The 21,747-nt window shown below is 36.8% G+C and overlaps 1 protein-coding gene across 8 annotated transcripts in view; it reads left to right on the top strand.

Annotated features, from left to right (window-relative positions):
- The window catches only part of FGF10 (fibroblast growth factor 10), a 92,674-nt gene extending 71,867 nt beyond the window's left edge, over positions 1 to 20,807 (top strand). For all 8 annotated transcript variants that reach the window (XM_069776983.1, XM_069776978.1, XM_069776980.1 and 5 more), the window contains 2 exons: positions 13,703 to 13,806; positions 17,724 to 20,807. In XM_069776983.1, the coding sequence (XP_069633084.1) occupies positions 13,703 to 13,806; positions 17,724 to 17,921 (302 nt within the window). In that variant the 3' untranslated portion in view covers positions 17,922 to 20,807. The remainder of the gene's footprint in view (positions 1 to 13,702; positions 13,807 to 17,723) is intronic.
- The last annotated feature ends 940 nt before the right edge of the window (positions 20,808 to 21,747 follow it).

Raw genomic sequence — 21,747 nt, 5'->3', positions numbered from 1 at the left:
CTGACATTGCTCAGAAGTGTCTGTCTCCAAATGCAGAATCCGAGACAAAATATTGTAGCTCTGTTCTTCAGCTGCTCATCCCAATAGCTGTCTAGGACTTCGTCTACAATGTCGGATAACTTAACTCCCCAGGTGGCTTTTGGATGCAGCACTCCTGACCTTTCACATTACACATGTTAGTTCACGCTTAGCTGGTTTTGGCATGAACGATTTCCTCCTGGGATGAACCTCCACAAAATTCTCGGGATAGTTCACTGCAGGGACCACTCCTAAGAGGGTATATGGACAAGACCAAGCCAGGCTTGGTTCCTTTGGTTTTATTCACTCTCGTGCCAGGCCCTGCAAGGGGATCTCTACATGACCTTGGCATCAGACCATACAAACAGTGAACTGGTGGGTTGCCACACAGTCTTCACAATATGTCAGTCACCCAGAACAGAAAAAACACAGACGTGTCTGAGGGCTATGGGTAAAGTCTCTAGAGGTAATAGCCTGAGGAAGATTGAACCAAGCACTCTCAGGGATGCACGAGACCACCCTAGAAGGTGCGAATACGGTTGTCAACCAGTTTTCACCAAATGGCCTAGGGGCCAGGTGCTCTTTGCAAGGTTAGACAGTAGTGTAAGGAAAGATATCTCTGAACCTGAAATAAAAGTACAGGAGGTTCTTTGCCCTCTACACATCCCCTGACAAGGATACTGCTGGGATCATAGCAGAAACTGCACTCACTGTCAGCTAAGTAGTTGATTGGGGGTGGTTGGCTGAGTGGGATTTTGTGCTGTTAGACTCCAGTGAGCAGAAACCCCAATTTAAATACAGAAGGTTGAGTAGAAAAGCTGGAAAGAATGTATCAAGCCTTCTGAATTGTATTGTCTGTTAACTGTCCCAAGCATAGTTTTGTGAGTATTTGTGCAAGAGAGTTACATAGTTCAAGAAAAGGGAATACCAAAAAGATTTCAGCAACCCAGGCTAGGGAATCAGAGTTTGTATAAAAGGACAAGACATGAGGCGCAAGAATGTGTGCAATTAGATCACATAATCCCGTGTGCAAAACATGCTTGTTAGCTGCTATCTGAGGATGCCAGCAGAGGAGATGGGAAACAATATAGAAGGAGACTTGAAGATAATGAAAGCAGAAGGGTGTGAAGTGATTGTGCTCTGCAGATCGGCCTTTTAAGTTTCTGTGCAAGACTGACGATTTTGTCATCCTGCTTTTTGATGAGGTGTTGAATGAACGTTTAAGATGACAGCACTTATCACTGCTCATCAAAGTTTAAAAAAAACTGTTTGTACTAAAAGACTGAAGATACTAGGTCCAGCCAGGTTAGGAGACAGTCAAGTATTAAAGATGAAAACACTGTGAAAGACATATATCAGGTGCTTGCACTATAGCGGGCAATAGTTTACATCTGTGTGCAAGAGTACAGACCTTGTGACTTGCTTTAGTGTTTCAGCATACCTTTGATGATGAAAGAAGCGTACAAAATATGTAAGACAAAGTACAAATCTACCATTAAAAATGAGAAGCTGATCACATAGCATTATAACAAGAATAATACAGTTATGGAATTGTGTCTTTTTGATTGGTTGTAATTTAAGATTAATTAAGTACACAGAATTATTTATGTCAGAAAAAAACAAAAAATGGACAAATCAATGAACTAGTGATCAGAGGTCATTGAGTTCTTTTCAGCTGCTAAACTGTTAGCCTTAACAACTGATATAGTAACAACTTGCAATCAATTTATCTTTATTTACTTAAAGACTGTGCAATAACAATTCTCATAATAATTGTGTCTTTCAATAAATATTTTGTCTGAAAAAGGTTAGACAGTAGTTTGTTTGCAAAGTACCCAAGGGGTTATGAGTTACTCACAACCTATGACTGGTCATCTTAAATCATATACAACATTCACCCAAACTATGCAAATATGAGTATTAGGGTCAGAGACCTGCCTTTCAATTGATCACATCCGGGTCAGTTAAGAAAAGAATTTGTGGAGAAAAAAAAAAGCTACAAGGGACAAACAACAGTTAGGAGTTTTAAGATAGACTGAAATACTGTTTGCAGTCATTTACTTAATACTGATCAACCATACCACACAGCTGCCCTAATCTACACTTCTCAGATGTTCATTCTGTTCCCACAGTCATTATAAAGTTTCCTTAAAAAAGTGATTATTGTGACCAAGCAATACTAGGAATACTTGCGGCATTGTAGAAGAAAACTGCTGAAAGTGTTGATAAGTAACTGCCACCAAGGATAATTATGTGAAAAAGAATTATCATTATAGCTGTCCAGTGGTAGTCTTGCATTATAAACATGTGGATCCCATATTTTAAAATACCATGGATTCCCTGTTCCTGTGTGAGGCGAAGACAGACATAAACCATTAGAACCAACAACTAATTGATGTGGTGGATTAGTGTGTTTAGCAACTTTCTGATTTGCAAGGAAAACACTAAAACATCCTTTTTTTCCAAAGAAACATAGTAGTAGCAGGATACTGCTAGGAATTGTACCTAGTCATGGTCTCTTAAAGAGGACCCTGTAGAACTTTGTGATTTTTGTATTTTACCACATTACTAGGTCATTATGCCCATACAGATTTAGAAGAGGATCCTACCTGCCACAGGCAGTGCAATGCACATTGCCAAGCTTTGTGGTACAGCTATGCAGTGAGTTTCCTTCTGTCTCCTACCTTCACAAGAAGATAAGTATTTGAGAGTAGCAAATGAGAAACCATATTTTTCCAGTCCTGTTGTCTTGCACAATGGGGAGTCGAGATCCATCGTAAGAACAAATGAGGCCCAAAATTAAACATAACTGTTGAAAGAAACTGTTGTCTCATTTTGATGTGCAGCTGAGCAGCCTTAGCTAGAGCAACAGCCACAGTATGTGTCAGGCAGTCCCAGTAGGAGGCAAAAAACCTGTCATTTGGATAAAGATTGTTGACAGACAAGTAGCAGAGGCCATCTGCAGCACACTGACTTTCGTAAGTCTCACAACTTCCATACAATGTCTCATAGGGATGCCTTTTTTCATCTGTTTGTACATACTCTGACCACTTTAGCACCCAGACTTACTTCCATCTGCTCATATGTGTCAGTGCCTAAATAGCGATTGGCTCCATTTAATTATAATTTGTGCCGCCCTTGTGAATGTCTGTCCTGTATCTGCTAGAAGCTCCTGACTGAGCAGCAGCTGACTGCCTGAGCAAGTGAAGTCCTGCCTTTCCTGAGATTGTAGATTGTCCTGGTTTCAGCTGGGATAGAGTTAACTGTCTTCCTAGTAGCTGGTACAGTGCTATGTTTTGAGTTCAGTATGTGAAGAATGTTGATAACACTGATGTTTTCAGTTGTTGCTCGGTAGTGTTTAGACTATAGTCAAGGATTTTTCAGCTTCTCATGCCCAGCCAAGGCACCTGACCCGAACTGGCCAACAGTGTATTCCATACCATGGGACGTCCCATCTAGTTTAGGAACTGGGAAGGGGGGGCGGGGAATCGCCGCTCGGGGACTGACTGGGTGTCGGTCGGCGGGTGGTGAGCAATTGCCCTGCGCATCATTTGTACATTTCAATCCTTTTACTACTACTGTTGTCATTTTATTAGTGTTATCATTATCATTATTAGTTTCTTCCTTTCTGTTCTATTAAACCGTTCTTATCTCAACCCAGGAGTTTTACTTCTTTTCCCGATTTTTCTCCCCCATCCCACTGGATGGGGGGGGAGTGACTGAGCGGCTGCCTGGTGCTTAGTTGCTGGCTGGGGTTAAACCACGACACAGGTGATGGACAGCTACTCCTCCTAGCAGTCACCATGCATTTTGACTGTTTCTTCTGCAGTGCCACTGCCTATGCATTTTCCCTTCCTTGTGTGTTGGGATGGGCAATAAATGGAACAGCCTTAACTCCATCCAGTTTCTTCCAATTTGCAATTATTCACATTGAAACTTATAGAAATGGTAAAATGCAGGAGGTGAACGTAACGACCATGCATGTGAAAGATAACTCAGGATTCCACCTAGGTTGAAGTAGGCAGTTCCGCACACCCCTGAGAAAATTTACTGAGCTGTACTAGTCTCTTATAAGCTTTCCATTCTCCTGTGTATTTCTGTGGAAACCTAGAAATTTAAGATTTGGCAGAAATCCTGAGTGCCTGGTCCTGTCTACTAAATGGAAACATATATGGACTGCCAAGTTTCGATTAGGATTTGGATTGGGATCCAAGTTTCCTTATAAACACATGAAGTAATCTTTCTGCTCAATTCAGTACCCATTACGCCTTAGTTAGAACATTGGTCCAGTCTTGGGCACCTCACTTCAAAAAAATTAGCCAATTGGAAAGAGACCAGAAAGAGAGCAATAGGAGGTCTAGAAAACATATACTACTAGGAATGACTGCAAAGGCTTGGATTGTTTAGTCCTTAGGGGTTTAAGTTGATTTGTTTTCTATTCAGAGTTATTTCCAAGCCAGATCATTCCAATGATTTTGTTTATAGTGCTGCTCCACAAACAGTTATATTTGAAGGGTTGGTGAACTTCAGCACAGAGGCAGGAAGAAGTATCTGGGGGAAGGGAGGGCTGAAACTGTTTAAGCCATCTTTGTCAAGAGATCTAACAAATCGGATAACTACAACCCTGCATCTAACCATATATACTAGGTGGGGGTGGGGTCGGGGGTGTTTTGTTTTCCTTTTTTTCTATTGGCATATGAATTGCCACCATTTCTTGATCAGTATGAGTCATCAGTTATAACTCCTCCATCCCAGAAACAGATCAGATAATGGATTCTGACACTGTCTGTGTCTAACCTACAAGTTATCAATCAATTCTTGCAATGCTGGTGTCAAGCATGCTGAAATGTTCAGACCTTTGTATTTTCCATCAACATTCATGTAGCTGGCTGTATCTCTTCCCGTCTTGGCTTAAAGCATGGAGCTCAAGAAATCTGAGCTCTGATTAACAGAGCTAGGTACAGTTGGCCCTACCTGTAGCCACCCCTTGTCCACAGCATGAATTAAATCCATGTGAAGGAAGCAAACATGTTTATCTTCCCTCCTGCAAGACAGTTTTAGCACTTTGGCTAAATCTGATTACATGCTTGCATGTTAGTGATGAAAGTGATGGACAAGGTGTCCTTGAGGGCAGATCTGAACTCATCTCAACTGACAGCATAGATGTGTCCTCAAAGTCACTTCTGCATTTCCTTTGCTTAAGTTTAACCCATCTAACTTTGGACATTTAGGCTAACTGTATTCCTGAATTAATTGTTTCTGTTACATGTCAGGATGTATACTAGCTAAATTGATTCCTGCCATTCTTGTAGCTAAACTTAAACTCCTCCTTTGCTAACCAACAGCTCTCACTACTGCATTACTAATGAGGTTCTCTCTTCCCATGTACCCTACTTCTGCCACCTTTCCATTTACTTCCTCTACAGACGAGCGTTGGCTGAGTGGTCCTTGCTCTGCTCTGAAATTAAAGCCATGAAAGCAGCAGATAAGGAAAGGAAAAGCAGTTTAGTTTCCTTTAATCCCCTTGTGGGTCTGAGAAAGGGCTCTAATAATTAGTCTTTTATGTGATCTTTATGCACCAAGGAGATTTCACATCTTATGCTGATATTGTGCTAATGCAGGAAGGCTCAGAGGTCCTCTTCCCACAGCCTTCCAGAAGTTTGGATACATATCTCAGGCTTATCCAAATGCATCAGATGTGGGAATTGGACTGGAAAGTTCATGGGACATTCACATTTTGGCTATAGTTGATCTAACTATGACACATTAGCAGCTTGCTTTGTGGTCTTTCAGTACTTTCACTTCTGATTTAGAGCAGGAAGGGTGGAGGTCTCAGAAAATATTAAATAATAATAAAAAGCACCAAACTGATTTAACTTCAGGTGAAGTTTTAGTTTTAAGTCAAAGCTCAGGTTATGGATCAGGTTGGTTATTATCTGAGATTTCTGCCCATAACTGTGGCATCATGGGTTGTGAGATTTGTATCTTAAGCTGCGTTCCAAAGAAAACCGCAAAGTCTGTAAGAGATCACATTTTAGTGGAACTACTTTGCTTCATTGAAAAAGCTGCCAAAAGCAAGTCTTGCTTAGACCATCTTCAGTTTTCTAGGTTTGTTTTATCTTCTACTTCCACCATCTTCCTCCTTCTGTTGTCAATAATTCTTATGAAAAACAAATAAAAGATAGGGATAACTATAACTTCTCATTTGGGGGATGTTTTCAACTTGCTTTGCACAGGTGTAACTTGTGAAACAGAGTGGAAAGAGAGTTAGTGGGCTCATAATCCTTAGCACTTCACTCTTTCATGACCACATCCAACCAGTCTCATTTCTTCTAACCAGCTACTAAGAGCAGCTTTTTGAAATATCAAATCTTTAACATTATGCCTTAATCACAAACTTTGTTTGACCCAAGCCAATGCCAGTCAAAGGTACCCCTTCAGAGAAGCTCCCTGGAGGATGCACACAAAGTTCTTAAAAGTCAGTTTAGAGGAATGTTACCAATTTCCATCCTTTCCACCAAAAGCAGCAGCTGTCTTCACAGGCCCAGCAGGTTCTTGTCACCATTTGGGAAACTGGAAAGTTTTGGAAGCTCTCAGTCATCATCACATTCCATCCAGCTGAACGCACTCTTCATCTGTGGTATTTATGCAGACAGAAGAGAGGGCAAGGGAGGGAGGGGTTGCCTGTAGGTTGCCATGTATATGGGATAATCTCTGAAAGGGGGAGGAAGGTGCAAGGTGGTCCTGTTCCTTTACATTAAGAGGACTGCAGCTAGGGTTGCAGACATTTAAAGTGCATTTTAAGAACTTATTACACCAATGACGCAGCTACAGAAAAATGGTCACTGCCTCACACTGCAAAGTTGAATTTGGTCCCAGAATCAAGTGGTTCTCTTTGCAGGGTATGCTTGAATCCATTGCAGTACTGCCTCGATAATACATCTGGTACTCTGTCAAGTTGTCTTTCCTAACAAATTGCTTGACAAAATTTCACTCAAGTTCTAGGATATTTTGTAATTTTTTTGCTTCATATTACCAGCATTTTTATAAAAACATAGGACATTTGGAATTAGCATACAGAATTACGTAAGTGAAATTTTTCACTTGTATTTTTTACAGTCCCTCTGTGCAGAGCAAGACAGCCAGTCAGCTTTCTGTTGCCTTGTCATTTATATAATGATCACTTTGACAAACTATAAAAATACAGTTTATTTAAGTTAAATATATTTGAGTTCTATTGGGAGTATGTTTCTAGCCTTTGAGACCTGTAAAGAGAGCACATGCATAGCTACAGGGCACATCTCAAGTTGATATTTGAAATGTTTCTAATTATAATGACTTGGAAATGGTTTGGGTATTGAAAGCTATGCTTTTACAGTGCATGTGGTCAAAGCGGATTAGTTGTAATTGTTGAAGTTTACAGAGTTATGGCTGTAAAATAATAGTGTGCTATCTGTTTTAAAACCATAATGGAGGCCACAGAATAATTTTTTTTTTTATTATTCTATTTTCCTTTCCAAGTTCCTAAAAAGCATGGAACCAGAAATGAGTAACTACTAACGAGAATTTTCCCCCTAAGAATATTAATTTTTTGTAGTGCTTATTATCAAGCCTAATTGCAAGTCACATGATATCATGGAAATTACTTTACACATTCTCTTGGAATGAAAAGTTTTAAGGCATGGAAATGCCTGAGCCCAGGCAATGTTATAAAGTCAGATACAAGAAACGTACAAGGAAGTATGCTGAAATGCCTTTTTTGTTTCAGTCTTCACAGAAAAGAAACAGGAGCTCCAAAGAGAAGCTAACATTGGTTGGAATAGAGAGAGAACAAAATGAAAATGAGTCAGATGTTATCTGTCTTTCACTTGATAAAATTTACTTGCTCTACTGAGTAGGCTGGCAAGCCTTTAGAGATTAATTCTGAAAACTTGAGGAGAAAAATGACTCCCCACGTAACTGAGGAAGTAGTAAATATAATACCTATCTTTTAAAAGGGAAAAAAACAAAGACCTAGAGACAAATCATCATATCCTGAGAAAAAAAAATGGGAAAAGCAATTTTTAAATATATGTTTATAAGCACCTGAGAAATTATCAACCAAAAATAATTAATCAAAGAATTAATCAAAGAGAAGTAATATCAAACCAACCTAATTTTCAACTGTGATGAGATAAAAATCTTCATGTGTAGCAGAGAAGCAGTAGATACCATCAGTTTGGGAAAGATTTTTGAAACTAATGTCCCTAATGATATTCTCTTAACCAAGACCAGCAAGCAAAATATAAGTGGAATTCTTACACTATGGAAAGCCATATTCAGGACTCACCAGTTTTTCACTGCCAATCTGAACAGAGGCATCAAGTTCCGCAAAGTCTCTTCAAGGTATCTCCTAATCAAAAATTCATTAATAATTTGAATGAAGGAATTGAAAATATGGTTATAAAAGTTGCAGGCAATATGAAACTTGGAATAGTTGCAAGTACTTTGGAGGACTAATAAGAACTCAAAACAACATTGACAAATTAGAGAAATTATAAAATAAACAAGAGACCACTTAAATGGGGCATGTGCAAAGTATGACATTTAACTAGGAGTCATCAAATTCACAACTACAGAATGAGGAATGATTGCTTACATTTCTTCCATGTATGCAAGGGTGATGGATCACAAATCAAACATGAATCAGTATTATCATATTAGTCTAAAAAAAAAAGGAAGTATGCATAAATGTATGAGTATGCATATATCCTTTGCAGGAAAAGTGAAATATTCCTTCATGTATTAACACTGGTAAGATTTCAGCAAGAGTACTATGGCTGTGTTGTGAACAAAAGCAACAGGAGTGTTCAAAGATCTAGAAAACCTGAAAGATTTAAGGAAAGCATTGAAAAACTGGGATTGTTCAGAGAGCAAAAGTTGGTAGGTAGATAGGTAGGTGTGATAATAATTCCTGAATATGTAAAAGGTTTCTGCAAAGAAAAAAAAAATCTCTTTTTTTATGTTAGTTTACAGTTTAAACAAGAATTAATGGGCTCAAATTACAACAAGGCCATTTAAATTGGATACTAAAAAAAACTTTCTAATGTAGATAGTGGAATAAGTTACACGGTAGGTCGTAGAAACGCATTTTTTGGAGGTGTCTGAGATCAATCATCTGTCAAGAATAGCTTTCCTAACTAAGGCCAGTGGAGTACCCACAGTGGTCTGGTATCCTTTCAGCCATATTGTCTAATAGGCTCTTATGTCCAAGCCTGGAGCACTTGAAGAATATGAAATTTTACAGAGTTATTCTTGAGAGCCCATGGAAAACATATTTTTTTATTGCAGTAATATAGAAGTCCAATCACAGCCCGAGACTCTGCTACATAAACCTTGAAGAAAATACAAAATTATTTGTGCCCTCAAAGAAGTCAGTTCCATTAGATAGTGAAAACACTACAGTTTTAACCTTCATACTGTATGTCTCGATTTCTTTTTTTTATACATTCCTGCTGAATTTAATAATGACTCAAGAATAATCAAATACATATTTTCACCCTTACATCAAAGGCATTTGATTTAAATCCAGTCTTTTCAAAGTTTTGAAAAGTACTTATGACTTCTGCTCGTAGATCCATGTCAGATGAATTGGTGCTCTCATGCTGACTTTTGAAATTTGTGTCTACGTCACTGACACCTATGAAAAGATTCTTATTGCCTTCAGTAGATTTCTGTCAAACTTATGAGGGAATCTCCTCCTGAGAAAATCTGTAAATAATACTGAATAATTTGCAATCTACACAAAAGCTAGTTCTGTGCTTGTAACTAGTATGTAACTCCAGTGAAGTCTCCAGGGTGTACAGAGAGTAGTAGAGTAGATAAGTACCAAATTATGTCCCTGCTACCCAAGGGGTATTAGATTCAAGACTTTTAGATTCATTCGAAAGAAAAACAGCCATTAAAATTTCCCCTTCTCCCCCCCAAAGTACTGCAGAGGTTAGAATATGCAAAATTGTCACTGAACATTACACATTTTTCAACTTCCAAATATACAAAACACATTCAGTGAGAATAAATCCCCGATCATTGGTGATGAGAACAAACTAATAATAGTTCCAAAGAATTCAGCTATATTTGGCTCCAGTTAAATAGTGTAACTAGGCATAATCAGGCTAGTTACTGTGGATGTGATGTAAATGTACTAACATTTGTCCTTATGACCTACTTTCAGCTGCCCCACTGTGGATATAATGGAGTTTGAGATTGCAAACAAACTTTACCAGAAAAAATTACTATATTTTCATGAATTATATGAATACTTCTGTTGCTTTAACTTAGGTATTGTACTGAAGAGCAGTGTGTCTCCATCATTCAAGTGCAAGAGATTTAAAATGGGTTAATTCAGTGCAAGTTTCTTATTTAAGCACTGTTCTCCTTCAGCTGCAAGTGTAATAGTCAATTGAAATGAACTAATATGGTGTCATTGTTACAAGGATAATATGACAAAATATAACTCTGTGTAATCCATTTCAACATAAAAATTAATAATGGCATATGTTATGCCAGTTTCTTCTTTTTTTTTTTTTTTCTTACTGCTGTTGTTAGAAATGGACCCAGCCTAGTGGATCCACAGTGCCATGGTTCAGGTTACAGCAATTAATTTCTGTAGAAAGAATTAACTAAATTCTTCTCATCACTTTTTGGCATGGAAAATACAAAACCCCATGTCACTCATAAAAAGAAATGGGCATTGTAGCACTGCTTGCACCACATTCTTACCCTCTAATAGGTTCTCATCCACTTAAGGCACTCCACTTAACTGATTTCAAGCACAAATAGTTCAGGAGATGTCCTGCAGGAGAGAAATATTAAAGACCACTGCTCTGTCTTAATGCTTTCACAGAAAATCAAGAAAGCAACTTTGGCTTTTCTTTGCTGTGAAAATGAGCAACATTCTAAGAGTAATACAAGCATAATAGGTCTTGGCTGGTATGGACTCACTGATCTGCTTATATCAACAGCATGACACTGGTATATATGAGCTGACTATCAATGACTCACAACTTTTCTTGAGATTAGAGAGTATAATTCTCTTCATTTTACATATGGAAAATGATATATGGCTGCTTTGCAACAGTAGACAAGTTAGCCTTAAAAGTAGGTCAAGGGTCTTAACTGACTCTTCCCTCACATTTTCTGTGTCGTCCTAGATTACAGTTCCCCTAAATTATAGCTCCTCTTATTTCCACCTAAGCACCTCGTGCTAATTCTCAAGCTAACATTACATATAAGTAGCTAATGAAGTTGTGTTTAGAGTTTTCATTTAAATAACCGGCCATATCTTTTCGGCTTGGCAGTAGTTAGGCAGCTCCAGATACCAGAGGGGCCTTTTCAGAGGGGCCATTGCTGCTACTGAGTTGGACACCACTGATGATGGAGTGAGCTGATTTTGGAAACTGTTGTTTTTAACCCCCTCACAGGTAGCAGACTTGCAGTGCTTTATGTAACTGCATTCACTCTGTTCAAGTCTGGGTTTAAAGCCCAAGAGGCAATTGGTACAGAATTATTCTCACATGGCTCAGTGGATATTCAGATCTTTCACTGCATAGATGAAGTTTTCTTAGTTTATATGTCCATCCTTAGCACTGCTGATTTTTCATGCTGCAATTAAGAATGTTACCATAACAATCTTACAGCAGAAAGCTTTATCAGGTTTGTTGGTTTTTTAATAATACATGATCATTTGTGTCTATCAACATTTATATTTGCATTTTGATACCAACATTCAAACAAAATAATCCTCCACTTTCATGTCTTCATAGGTTTGGACAAGAAAGTTTTTTTTTGATAGCATTTCTGGTTTGATATGGTCCACTTTCTGAAGGGCTTTACTAGATCCTAGACCTGCTGGTTTTTATCTTACAGTTCTCACTGAAGTCTTTCTCATATGGAGGGACTATAGACCTTTTAGTTGTGGCCAACCTAATGCTTCTTGCTAAGTAAACACAAAGTGTCTGGTAATTGCACTGGAATTTATATATCTTCATATCAAAATTTGTGCAGTTTATATAAGTATAGAATTTTATATATATTTTAAAATGCATCTAGGATTGGGTTTTTGACAATAAAAGGAGGTCTTTCATGTTAAATTGCCTAGTTTGATATTCTCTCTCTTCTTCACATGCATAAACTATGTCATCATTTACTTCCCAATAAAAATCAGCTATTAGTTTTTCATGCTTAATTCACAGACACTGCCCAGATAACATCAAAGTCTGCTTCTAGTCACAGAAAAAGTAACACCCTCACTCCTGAGTTGCATAGACCAGTTCAATAGCCATACAGAATGACTTTTGCATCGTTATAAAGCATTCATTTTCAAAAAACTTTACAGTGAAAGAACTTCCTCCGCACCTCCGCTGCACACTGAAGTCCACATGGCTGCAAAGTCTGAACAGACAGCGTTCAGTTTTCACGGACAGAAAATCAGCATTTCCAGAAAAAGCACTGAATACCAAGTTACACTGTTGGCTTCAGTTGATGTGTGGTTACCATAAGGAATTTTTAAGTAAATGAAAAAACGTATGGATTTTCCAGTACTATCCTACTCAGACAAAAAGCATAGCACATATTTTGGAGGAAATTACTGCAGTTTTGTTTGGTTTTTTTTTTTTATGCAGGTAGCAACTCATCAGTGTTTTTCCAGCTCATCTATTTGTCACATTATTTGTTGGCTTGGTCTAGGATGTTCTTTACAATTTCTCAGCACTTTTGGCCCTCCTTTAATTTCCCCACTGGTAGACCCTTAGACACCACTGAGTTAGACTGGCTATTGTTCTGACTACTACTACTTTAATATCAGGAGAAATGTTGGAGCCAAGCGTACTACCTGGATAGACCATTTAGAAGTTATTTGGTTGGAGCCATTTTTATCCTGTATTAAGACTCAATCCTGAAACAACATAGCCATCCAGTTACTCTAGTAATAGCTGAAAAGGGATCTCTGAAGTCATAATGTAAGTTGTAGTAACTTCTACTACTCCCAAATAAGTATGCTCTAGGGCAGAAAACATAGAGATGAAAATCTCTTGTCTCCCATTACTACTCCCATTACTGGCCCCTTGAGCCATCCAGAATCCCAGAGTTTGTTTTAAAGAAAAAAAATTAATCATATCTATTACAAACAGAGCAAAATGTTTCTGATATCTGAAAGACAAAGATAATGTGGCCATTACGGTTAGTCTTACTATATCCCAAAATGTCAACATACTTGCCAAAAGTGAATTTATCAGGTCAGTGCAGCCAAGAGATTTAGTTTATCTGAATGTCCTACAAGGAATAAATAGTTTACCACTGGTTTTGAAGATTGGGGTAATTCTAACATTCTATTGACATATGCTATAGATTTAATTTAATGCTGTGGTTCAGATGTCTCTTCTGATAAATTTCAGTAAACTCTGCTATGAAGAATGGAGCTGTTTCAGTATTTATGGCATTTAAAATGCAGGGTTAGCAAAGGAAACGTTAATTGAAACAATGTTTGTGTATATTCTTGCAATGGTTTAGAGAAGAATTTAGCTAAAGTTTGCTGGTCAGTTGGTTCTGAATATTAGAAGTTTAGGATTTTTCAGGTTTATTACCTTTTCTATAGTGAGAAAATCCTCTACTGAAGTGTTAAAATAGCTCAATTTTTATTTTTTAGGCATATTGGAGATAACATCTGTAGAAATCGGAGTGGTGGCAGTTAAGTCCATTAAGAGCAACTATTATTTAGCCATGAACAAGAAAGGAAAAGTCTACGGCTCTGTAAGTATTTTTTTACCTTCCAAACAGATTGCAGTAGTCGGCATAGTTCCCTCTCTTGCCTACTGAAAACCCCGCTTGCCTGTGTGTTACTACTAATTAGAGCTGAAGTGAGCTGTTCATCAAAATTTCATCCTCTGGTAAAACAGCTGCCCCACTCTCCACAAGCTCCCTGTTGTTTATTAAGCTCATATCATACCAAAGCAGCTGCCAGGATTTATCATGCTTAACTGATTCAGTCAGGTTTCTAATTAAGTAGTGGCCAATGGAGAGGGTCCTACAAAATGTAATTTTTAAGGCTATTTTTCCATGTTTTTCTGCACTACAGTCACATTTAGCAGTAATTTGGGGGGATGGGAGTGGATAAAGTGTACCTGAAATCTTGGAAACTTCAGGTGATGGAGCAGACACACCAAATTATCAAACTACAAGTTTGAAGAAGATTTGTAGAGTAGCCAGCTTTAAATTGACTGTATTAATGCTCAAGATTATGGGCAGTACAGAGAGACATAGACTTGCATATCAGCAGATAGATACGCTTTGGGCAGAATTTGGGTATCATTCAAAAATTGTCCATATATACTCTATTTGAATTTGTGTAAGTTTGAGGTTACTGTTACTTTCGGGGGGGGGACGACCCAAAAAAACTGAAACAAACAAAAAAATAAAACCCAACGCAGCAAAACCCAGTAACTGTCAAAATATTTTTAATAGGAAGCAATATGATCTATAAATTTGACTACTCAGCTCAAGTGTACCCTCACTCATCCACATGATTACACAAACACCAGATTGTTCTGGTATTACATCTGGTTTGGTTTGTAATTTTGCCATTTTTTGCCAGTTCCGGTGAGTTTGAGCCCACATAAATGTAAACTTATTCAAGTTATCTGCAAAGGTTATGAGCCAATCTTCAAATTGTCCGGTATTCAGAACATACATAGGCTTTAAAGAGAGCATGTGACAGATAGGTGCTGAGGCTGGGTTTATCCTCAGGCAATGTAGCTAAGCCTCCTACATCTGCTGAAAATAATGCAATAATGCCAGTCTCAACTGAGACTCAAGGGGCTTGAAGTCATTTGGCCCTCTTTTTTAAGGAAGCATTTCTACAGGATGGGTTTAGTTCATACAAACTATATAAACTGTCCTCCCTCATCTGCACTGTGGCTAGTCACTCCTGGTTCAAATGATTACTTCTGACTTTCTAAACTCCTGGACAGTGTCAAAGAATCACATTAAGAAAAGACCAGAACACAGAAATGTTTCTTAAGCTCCTGTAAATGTGGATTTTAATTTCTAGATTTACACTGGTCAGAAATACAGGATGATCAGTGCTCAGTTCTGCATCATTGAGAGGTATAAGGGTGTACTGAGTTGCTGACAAGGTTACCATTTGTCAGTTAAGCTACACTCATTGATCATAGGTATACTTCTGTACATATGTGAAGGTGTTAGCATAAATCACCATCTTCAATTCACACATCTCAGTTTACAGTGTTTAATTTAGTCATTTGTGATGGTCTCTCCCAAAGCCTGAGATAAGTTTTCCTATCCAAGTTGCTAGCCGCATCTGCTGTGGTTAAGAGTCCGTCCCAACCCTATATACACACAAAAGAAGTCAAAGTAGCTTTCATGTACCATAGGTGGAAACTGCTGCCATAAGATTCAGTAATTCATAGTGTATTAGAAATAGTGTTGACAGGAGGATACGAATGTGGAAAGCCTTTTTTTTAATTCCAGCTGAGATAATTTTTCAATATTCACATCATAAAATCACAACACAATGACTTATCGAAACCTATTCCATAATACTTCAGAGATTTCAGGAATGCTTCTGTTATTATTTTTCCCATCCTCCCAAGACTTGCAGTTAGACTCATATTACTACAATGTGGCAGCTTGCAGATGGATATGAAAAACAGAACCAATAAAAATTTTAAAAACACTCTTAAGCATGTGCACAATAGACATTGGTGCAGGGTTATGCTGAAATTTGTTTGAAATGAGCAAAGCAGTCCTGGGCTAACACTCAGACCCCTGCCAATAAGACTTCTTAACCACATCACAACATCATCTGTTCTCTCTTTATTATCTAAGAATAGAGATAAAAGTTTGGATTTGAGTACAATTCTGCATCTGGGAAAACAAGTTAAATAAGACTGTTTCTATGTTTATCAAATACTTTTCCATTTGACTGACTTTGGTTAGAATAAGGGAGCAAAAGAATACTCACTATTTTGTTTTTTTAACAAAACAAGCTGCTGGCAGATAGGAGAAGTTACTGTGGTTTAGAACTGTGATTGATGGCCACCTGCCTTCTTAATACCTTGATTCCAGGGGTGTCGTATTACAGTATATAAACATTAAATGATCTATATTTAGCTTTGTGAATACAGGCAGTATCAGGGGTTGTTTTGTAGAGAGTTGTCTCCTGATGTTGTCTTCCCTACCAGTCGTTGTTCAACTAACTACTAGTCCCAAAATCAAAGAGCATTTTGGGAGCCAAACTGACTTTGAATATGCGCAATTCTGTTAGGAAAACATAAGCTGTGGTCTTAGCAGCAAATAAGTAAAACATTAATTATAGACCCAAAAATTCTTACTGTATGAAAGTACTGAACATTAACTAGTTTAAAAATTCTGATTTAAATTAATAGAAATTGAAAATTTATTATTTTAATATTCTTATGTCCTTTTTTATTAATGTGGATACTTTCTATGTCTTTATTAGCTGAATATCTAAGAATTTTGATCATAATAAAAGATAAAACATCCCTGAAATTCTTATCTGTACCATGAAAATTGTTTTATTATTCAGACATATTTCTAGTCTTGTTCGTAGACACATTAAAAATACCACATGTAGTTAGTGTATCATACTCTGAGATTCTGACATGCTTCTGCCTGAGCTGTGAACACCTTATTTTCTGAAATGCAGAAGCAACAAAATACTAATTTTTGGTTGTAATTTAAGTGTGTTGTAAATGTCCCACTTTCAAAAGCCTTCTAAATGGAATATAAGTAACTTGATAAAACTGTGGGGGTTTATATGAAGGAATTACTTGTTTGTGAAAACAAAGCATTCTTGGCTTCATTATAGGGAAGAAGATCTGTGTAAAAGTGCGTTTAACATTATAGAACAAAATAGTCTCCCCCTACATGCTTCCACATGCTTGTATTTTTTATTCTTTCTAGCAAACTGACAACAGGTTGTCCTTTAAAAACAGAAAACCTTAATCCCTTGTACCATACACAAAGTTGCTTTCAAGTTTATTTAGTCAATAAGTTACAGAATCATACACAATTCTTTTTTAGGCTAAGCCCCTCTTCAGGTCAGCAGAATAAACAGGCCTCACATCCATTGTAACAGCAGCTTAACAGTGACTTGCACCCATTCAAAAAAGCCCTTTTTCAGGGCCAATGTGGTGTAAAGGATCTTACTTTAAATAATAAGTAGGCCTATGCCATGCATGTTTGTTTAACATATGGTATCAATAATCCAGTTCAAGATATTTAAGGGTTATATTTGTTAGAATTGAAACATGATGAATGATTCCAAGATTGCTACCTCATACCTCGAGTTTATGACTGAGAATTTAATATTGTTGTCATATTCCATCACGGAGAAGTTTAATTTCAGCTGTGAGTGAATTATATCATTTCACTGCTATAATTATGCACTGCATAACTGATTATGTATTTAGCTGGTTTCACTTTTTGCAGTCTAACTGATGTTGTTTTAAATGCTGGAGGCACAGTGAAAATATTCTTTAAATGTACTGTAGAATGCTAACAGGGTGTCATATACAGAACACTGAAATCTTCCAAAATATTTCTGGGAACTATTTATCTTCAGTATGCTGCAACTCTGAAAGATTATGTTTATTCTGAATTAGTGTATTTTTTTCTTCTTTTAACAGAAGGAGTTTAACAGTGATTGCAAATTGAAGGAAAGAATAGAAGAAAATGGATATAACACATATGCATCATTAAATTGGAAGCACAATGGAAGGCAAATGTTTGTGGCCCTGAATGGAAGAGGAGCCACAAAGAGAGGACAGAAAACAAGAAGGAAAAACACTTCAGCTCACTTTCTTCCAATGGTAGTAATGTCATAGATGAAGGAACTATTTTATTGATGCAGTTGAACCAAAGGCTCTTATGTCAAGAATATTTGGTAATCCTCTTGAAGCGTAAATGCAAAGAAATAATGCAGACATCTGCTTGTTTGAAAAGAGAGCAGGGGAGGCCTTTGAAGGTTTTATACTTATTGCTGGCACATGAAATACTTTATTTAGTTCGGTGTCATATCTTATAATGAAGATACAAGCTGGATCAAATGGGATGGAAGTTATTGCCAGTGTGAACAATTTTTTTTATCTCTGCAACAGAATTTAGGGGATGTGAGACAATCTGTTGAATTATCTTCATGGGGAAAGTTATTTATGGAATACTAACTCATATCAAAGACCTTAATTACTCGTTCAAGCCTAGTGATCCAATGAACTGTTAGACACGCAAGCATTTACTGGAAGCACTTGGGTCATATGCACAAAAAAATGACATTTCTGGAGAAGCCTTGTGGAAGAATGGATAGGATTAAGGAATATAAGCAAAGTAGTGTAAAACTGTTCTAACAAAACGAATAGTATGGTTTGCTTGTATGTTCTAAATTCATTTCTTTTTATTTCTAAGTTATTTATTTAATAGGATGTTAAATATCTTTTTCATTTGAGATGTTTTCCTCATTTGCTTCTTTGTTATTTTCCTTTTTTCTCAGTACTTCACACAGAGGTTGATAGGTTAAAATGTCAAAACCTCAGAAGTACTCTGAAAACAGGTATGAGACAAGGCTTTAAAGGCAGAATTTAATGTGTATAATCCATTTTTTTCCTAAACTGTCTTGCACTTAAGCAAAAAGACCAAACAAGCAGTGCTTGGATTTATGGTATTGGGTGTCTGTATGTTGGAGAAATTTTTTCACTTACCAGCACTCAAGAAAAAACTTCAAGAAATATTTTGTTCAAAGGGTCTTTCTGCTATTTTGAAATTGAGAGAAGGGGCCATATCTGTGCTTGGGTGTCAATGTATCTGTGTGTATATTCATCCGACTTTTATTTCAATTTGGAACTAAGATCTAATGCACAGCAAACAGTGTGATATTCTACAGCAAGCTTTGGGCTGGAACTTAGATGTGGACAGCCCTGTTAAAGTCACTGAGATTGCAAAGGTTAAAATTAAACAGTCTGTAATTCCCAAGTGTAAAATTTGGCCTCTGAAATATCAGTAAGAAGGCAAAACAGTCCTGCACTCCTTATTCAATTAATATGCCCATTCAGCACATTCGTCCTTGTTACCAGCTTGTAGAATCACGAGCATATAGTGGGAGCGATACCTAATTAAGGACTGAGGGACAGGAGATCCAAAATCATGCTCATGCATTTATCAGAGATTATTACTCACATGTATGTTATATACGAGAGCCAACTAAAAAGCTGTGCTGGTATCCGGCTTTAGCATGCCTTTCATATCCATCATAGTAACTGAAGGCTCAAAATACATAATATCCAGCACATTTTTATGAAGTGTTACTAGTCCCATGGCTTAACTTGAGCAACTGCAGTATAATAAAGTTAAGCATAATATGAAGTCTGTTCAATTAAAGGTACATAAGGTTTGTTTTATGTTTTGCTTTACTCTGTAATTTTAGAGAGCTCTGGATAGCTCACCAATGTAACCATATTGAGATTCATTTTGTTAGAGCAGATAAATAGAAAACAGTACATCAAACAATTTGTACCACTGTCTTCACATTGTATTCCACTAAATAAATAAATAAGCCTTTGCAGTGTCTTTAGTAAGAAACAAAAGTAGTATAATATTATTTTGTTCTAAATACTTTAAGTGATAACTATGAGATTATATTGATGCTGCAGTTTTATCTTCAATATTTCTTGTTGTGAAAAAGTTGGTTTTATTTTTATTGTTTGGAAACTGTATTTTGGTACAAAGGAGAGCCTTGCTTAATGTGTCTTTTTGAGAATGTTTAACCTCTGTAAAGGCTGGTGGTGTTGGAATCTTCTATAACTTATTTAAGTCAATGTTTAACCAGCACTTCAATCTTAATCTGTTATTTAAATATTAGCTGTTTTTTTAAAAGAAGCAAAAAATAATAGCTTTCCCATAAAATACAAAATGGTCAGATTGTATTTCGTGTCCTTAAATAAGTCAACTGTTTTAAAACCAGGAATTCATTGAGAGACAACATTTTAGCTGATAGCTGACATTGTATTTCATGGTACTTTATCTCCAGCTTTCTTCCTCACAAATGACATTTTTCTAGAAAAGGAAATAAGAATTTCAGGTTTTAAATGTAATTGCAGGTCACAGCAAAACTTAACTACCATGATAAAAGTGAGTTTCTGTTGTTTAAATTTGTAATCAATAATTAAAACTGACAAGACATAATGGACCACCCGCAGTGAACATTCAGTGTGAGCTCAGATGAACACAGTATTGGATGACCACTTAAAGAACATTTAGGGTACAAATGAAATTCTCTTTTGACAGAATTACCTAGATTACTTGCTCAGAGGAGGGATTATGCATAAATGTTATCATAGTACTCAAAACATCATGCTGCTCAGAGACAAAAATTGGGAAATACCACTTTTCCAAAGTGAGTCAGGAGCCATTTGTGACATGAATAGTGGTTTCTGAAAATTAACGAAATTAAAAAACCCTTAAAGGAATCAATGATTCCTGTCTGTTTGGTATACTGTAATACCCACTGTAGTGGGAGCAAACTGCAGACACTCTATCTAGAGTATCACAGATCCTCAATCATAAGCTCTGTTTTCTGTCACCCTCAGCATAAGAGACTCCTGAGCAAAAGGAAAATGGGGATGGATTTAAAAAAGAAAAGGGAAGCAAAAATCACTAAGCAACAATGTATAGTATGTTATATTTAAATAAAAATAATAAAATGTGGGGAATAGAGAGTATTGTCCTTGTTTGTTTTATTAACCTGAAATGATACTGCACAATAAAAATTAAAAGGGAAAAGATCCATTGTACTACTGACTGTCATTTGGTGCTGTATAGCCCCAAAACAAAACAAAAATCACTTGAACATTTGTAAGTTTCTTTAATTTTTTGCATGTGTAAGTGAGTTATCTCCACACTAATAACAACCAAATGCTTTAGATTCTTCCTGTATGTATTCAAATCCACCTAGTTTATACAGTGGTTAAAGCAATGAATTTGAAGCAAGCACATTTGATGAAAGAATGGAGGGGTTTAGGAAGAAGAACATGGACTCACATTTTTAAAGTAAACTTTAGATATCGAAAAATAGTTACATTTTGTATAAGACTTCATTCAAGACATTTCAGGTTATAAAGTTCACTAAAGGTTAGTAAGCTTTAGTAATATAAGAATATCGGTGTATGAACACAACTTTGTAATTCATGCCCCTGCTGAAACTGATTGTCTCCATTCACACAATGAGTCGTACTGCTTCAAGAAGTGATCTTGAAACTAATGCATGAAGACAGCTCCTCTTTTGAAGTATCAAGTATCATTATTTACTCTATTAAGTTAGACTGCGGGGCTGAATTCATCTTCCTAATTTCCTATTAAATTGGAGAAAGGAAAGTACAACACACAACACAAACACATTTTCTGCTGCAGCTGGTCAATGTGTGATTACTGATGGTATTTTTCAGATAAAGCTCATTGACTGAAACAATTTCAGTGCAACTGCAAGTAACAAACACATGGAAAAATAAAGTTTTTTCCCATCACATTATAAGCAAGAAATAGAATATGAAAAATTAATTAACTTTGAACCTATCAGATTATGTTTTATAGTTATGCTTACCTGCTCAGATACTTGAACCTCATGTTTAACTATATGGAAGCTTTCTCCTAGTAAGTTTTGGA

The sequence above is a fragment of the Haliaeetus albicilla genome, chromosome Z (genome assembly GCF_947461875.1).
Source record: "Haliaeetus albicilla chromosome Z, bHalAlb1.1, whole genome shotgun sequence".
Classification (NCBI taxonomy): Eukaryota; Metazoa; Chordata; class Aves; order Accipitriformes; family Accipitridae; genus Haliaeetus; species Haliaeetus albicilla.
This window is presented reverse-complemented; position numbering and strand designations above follow the sequence as displayed.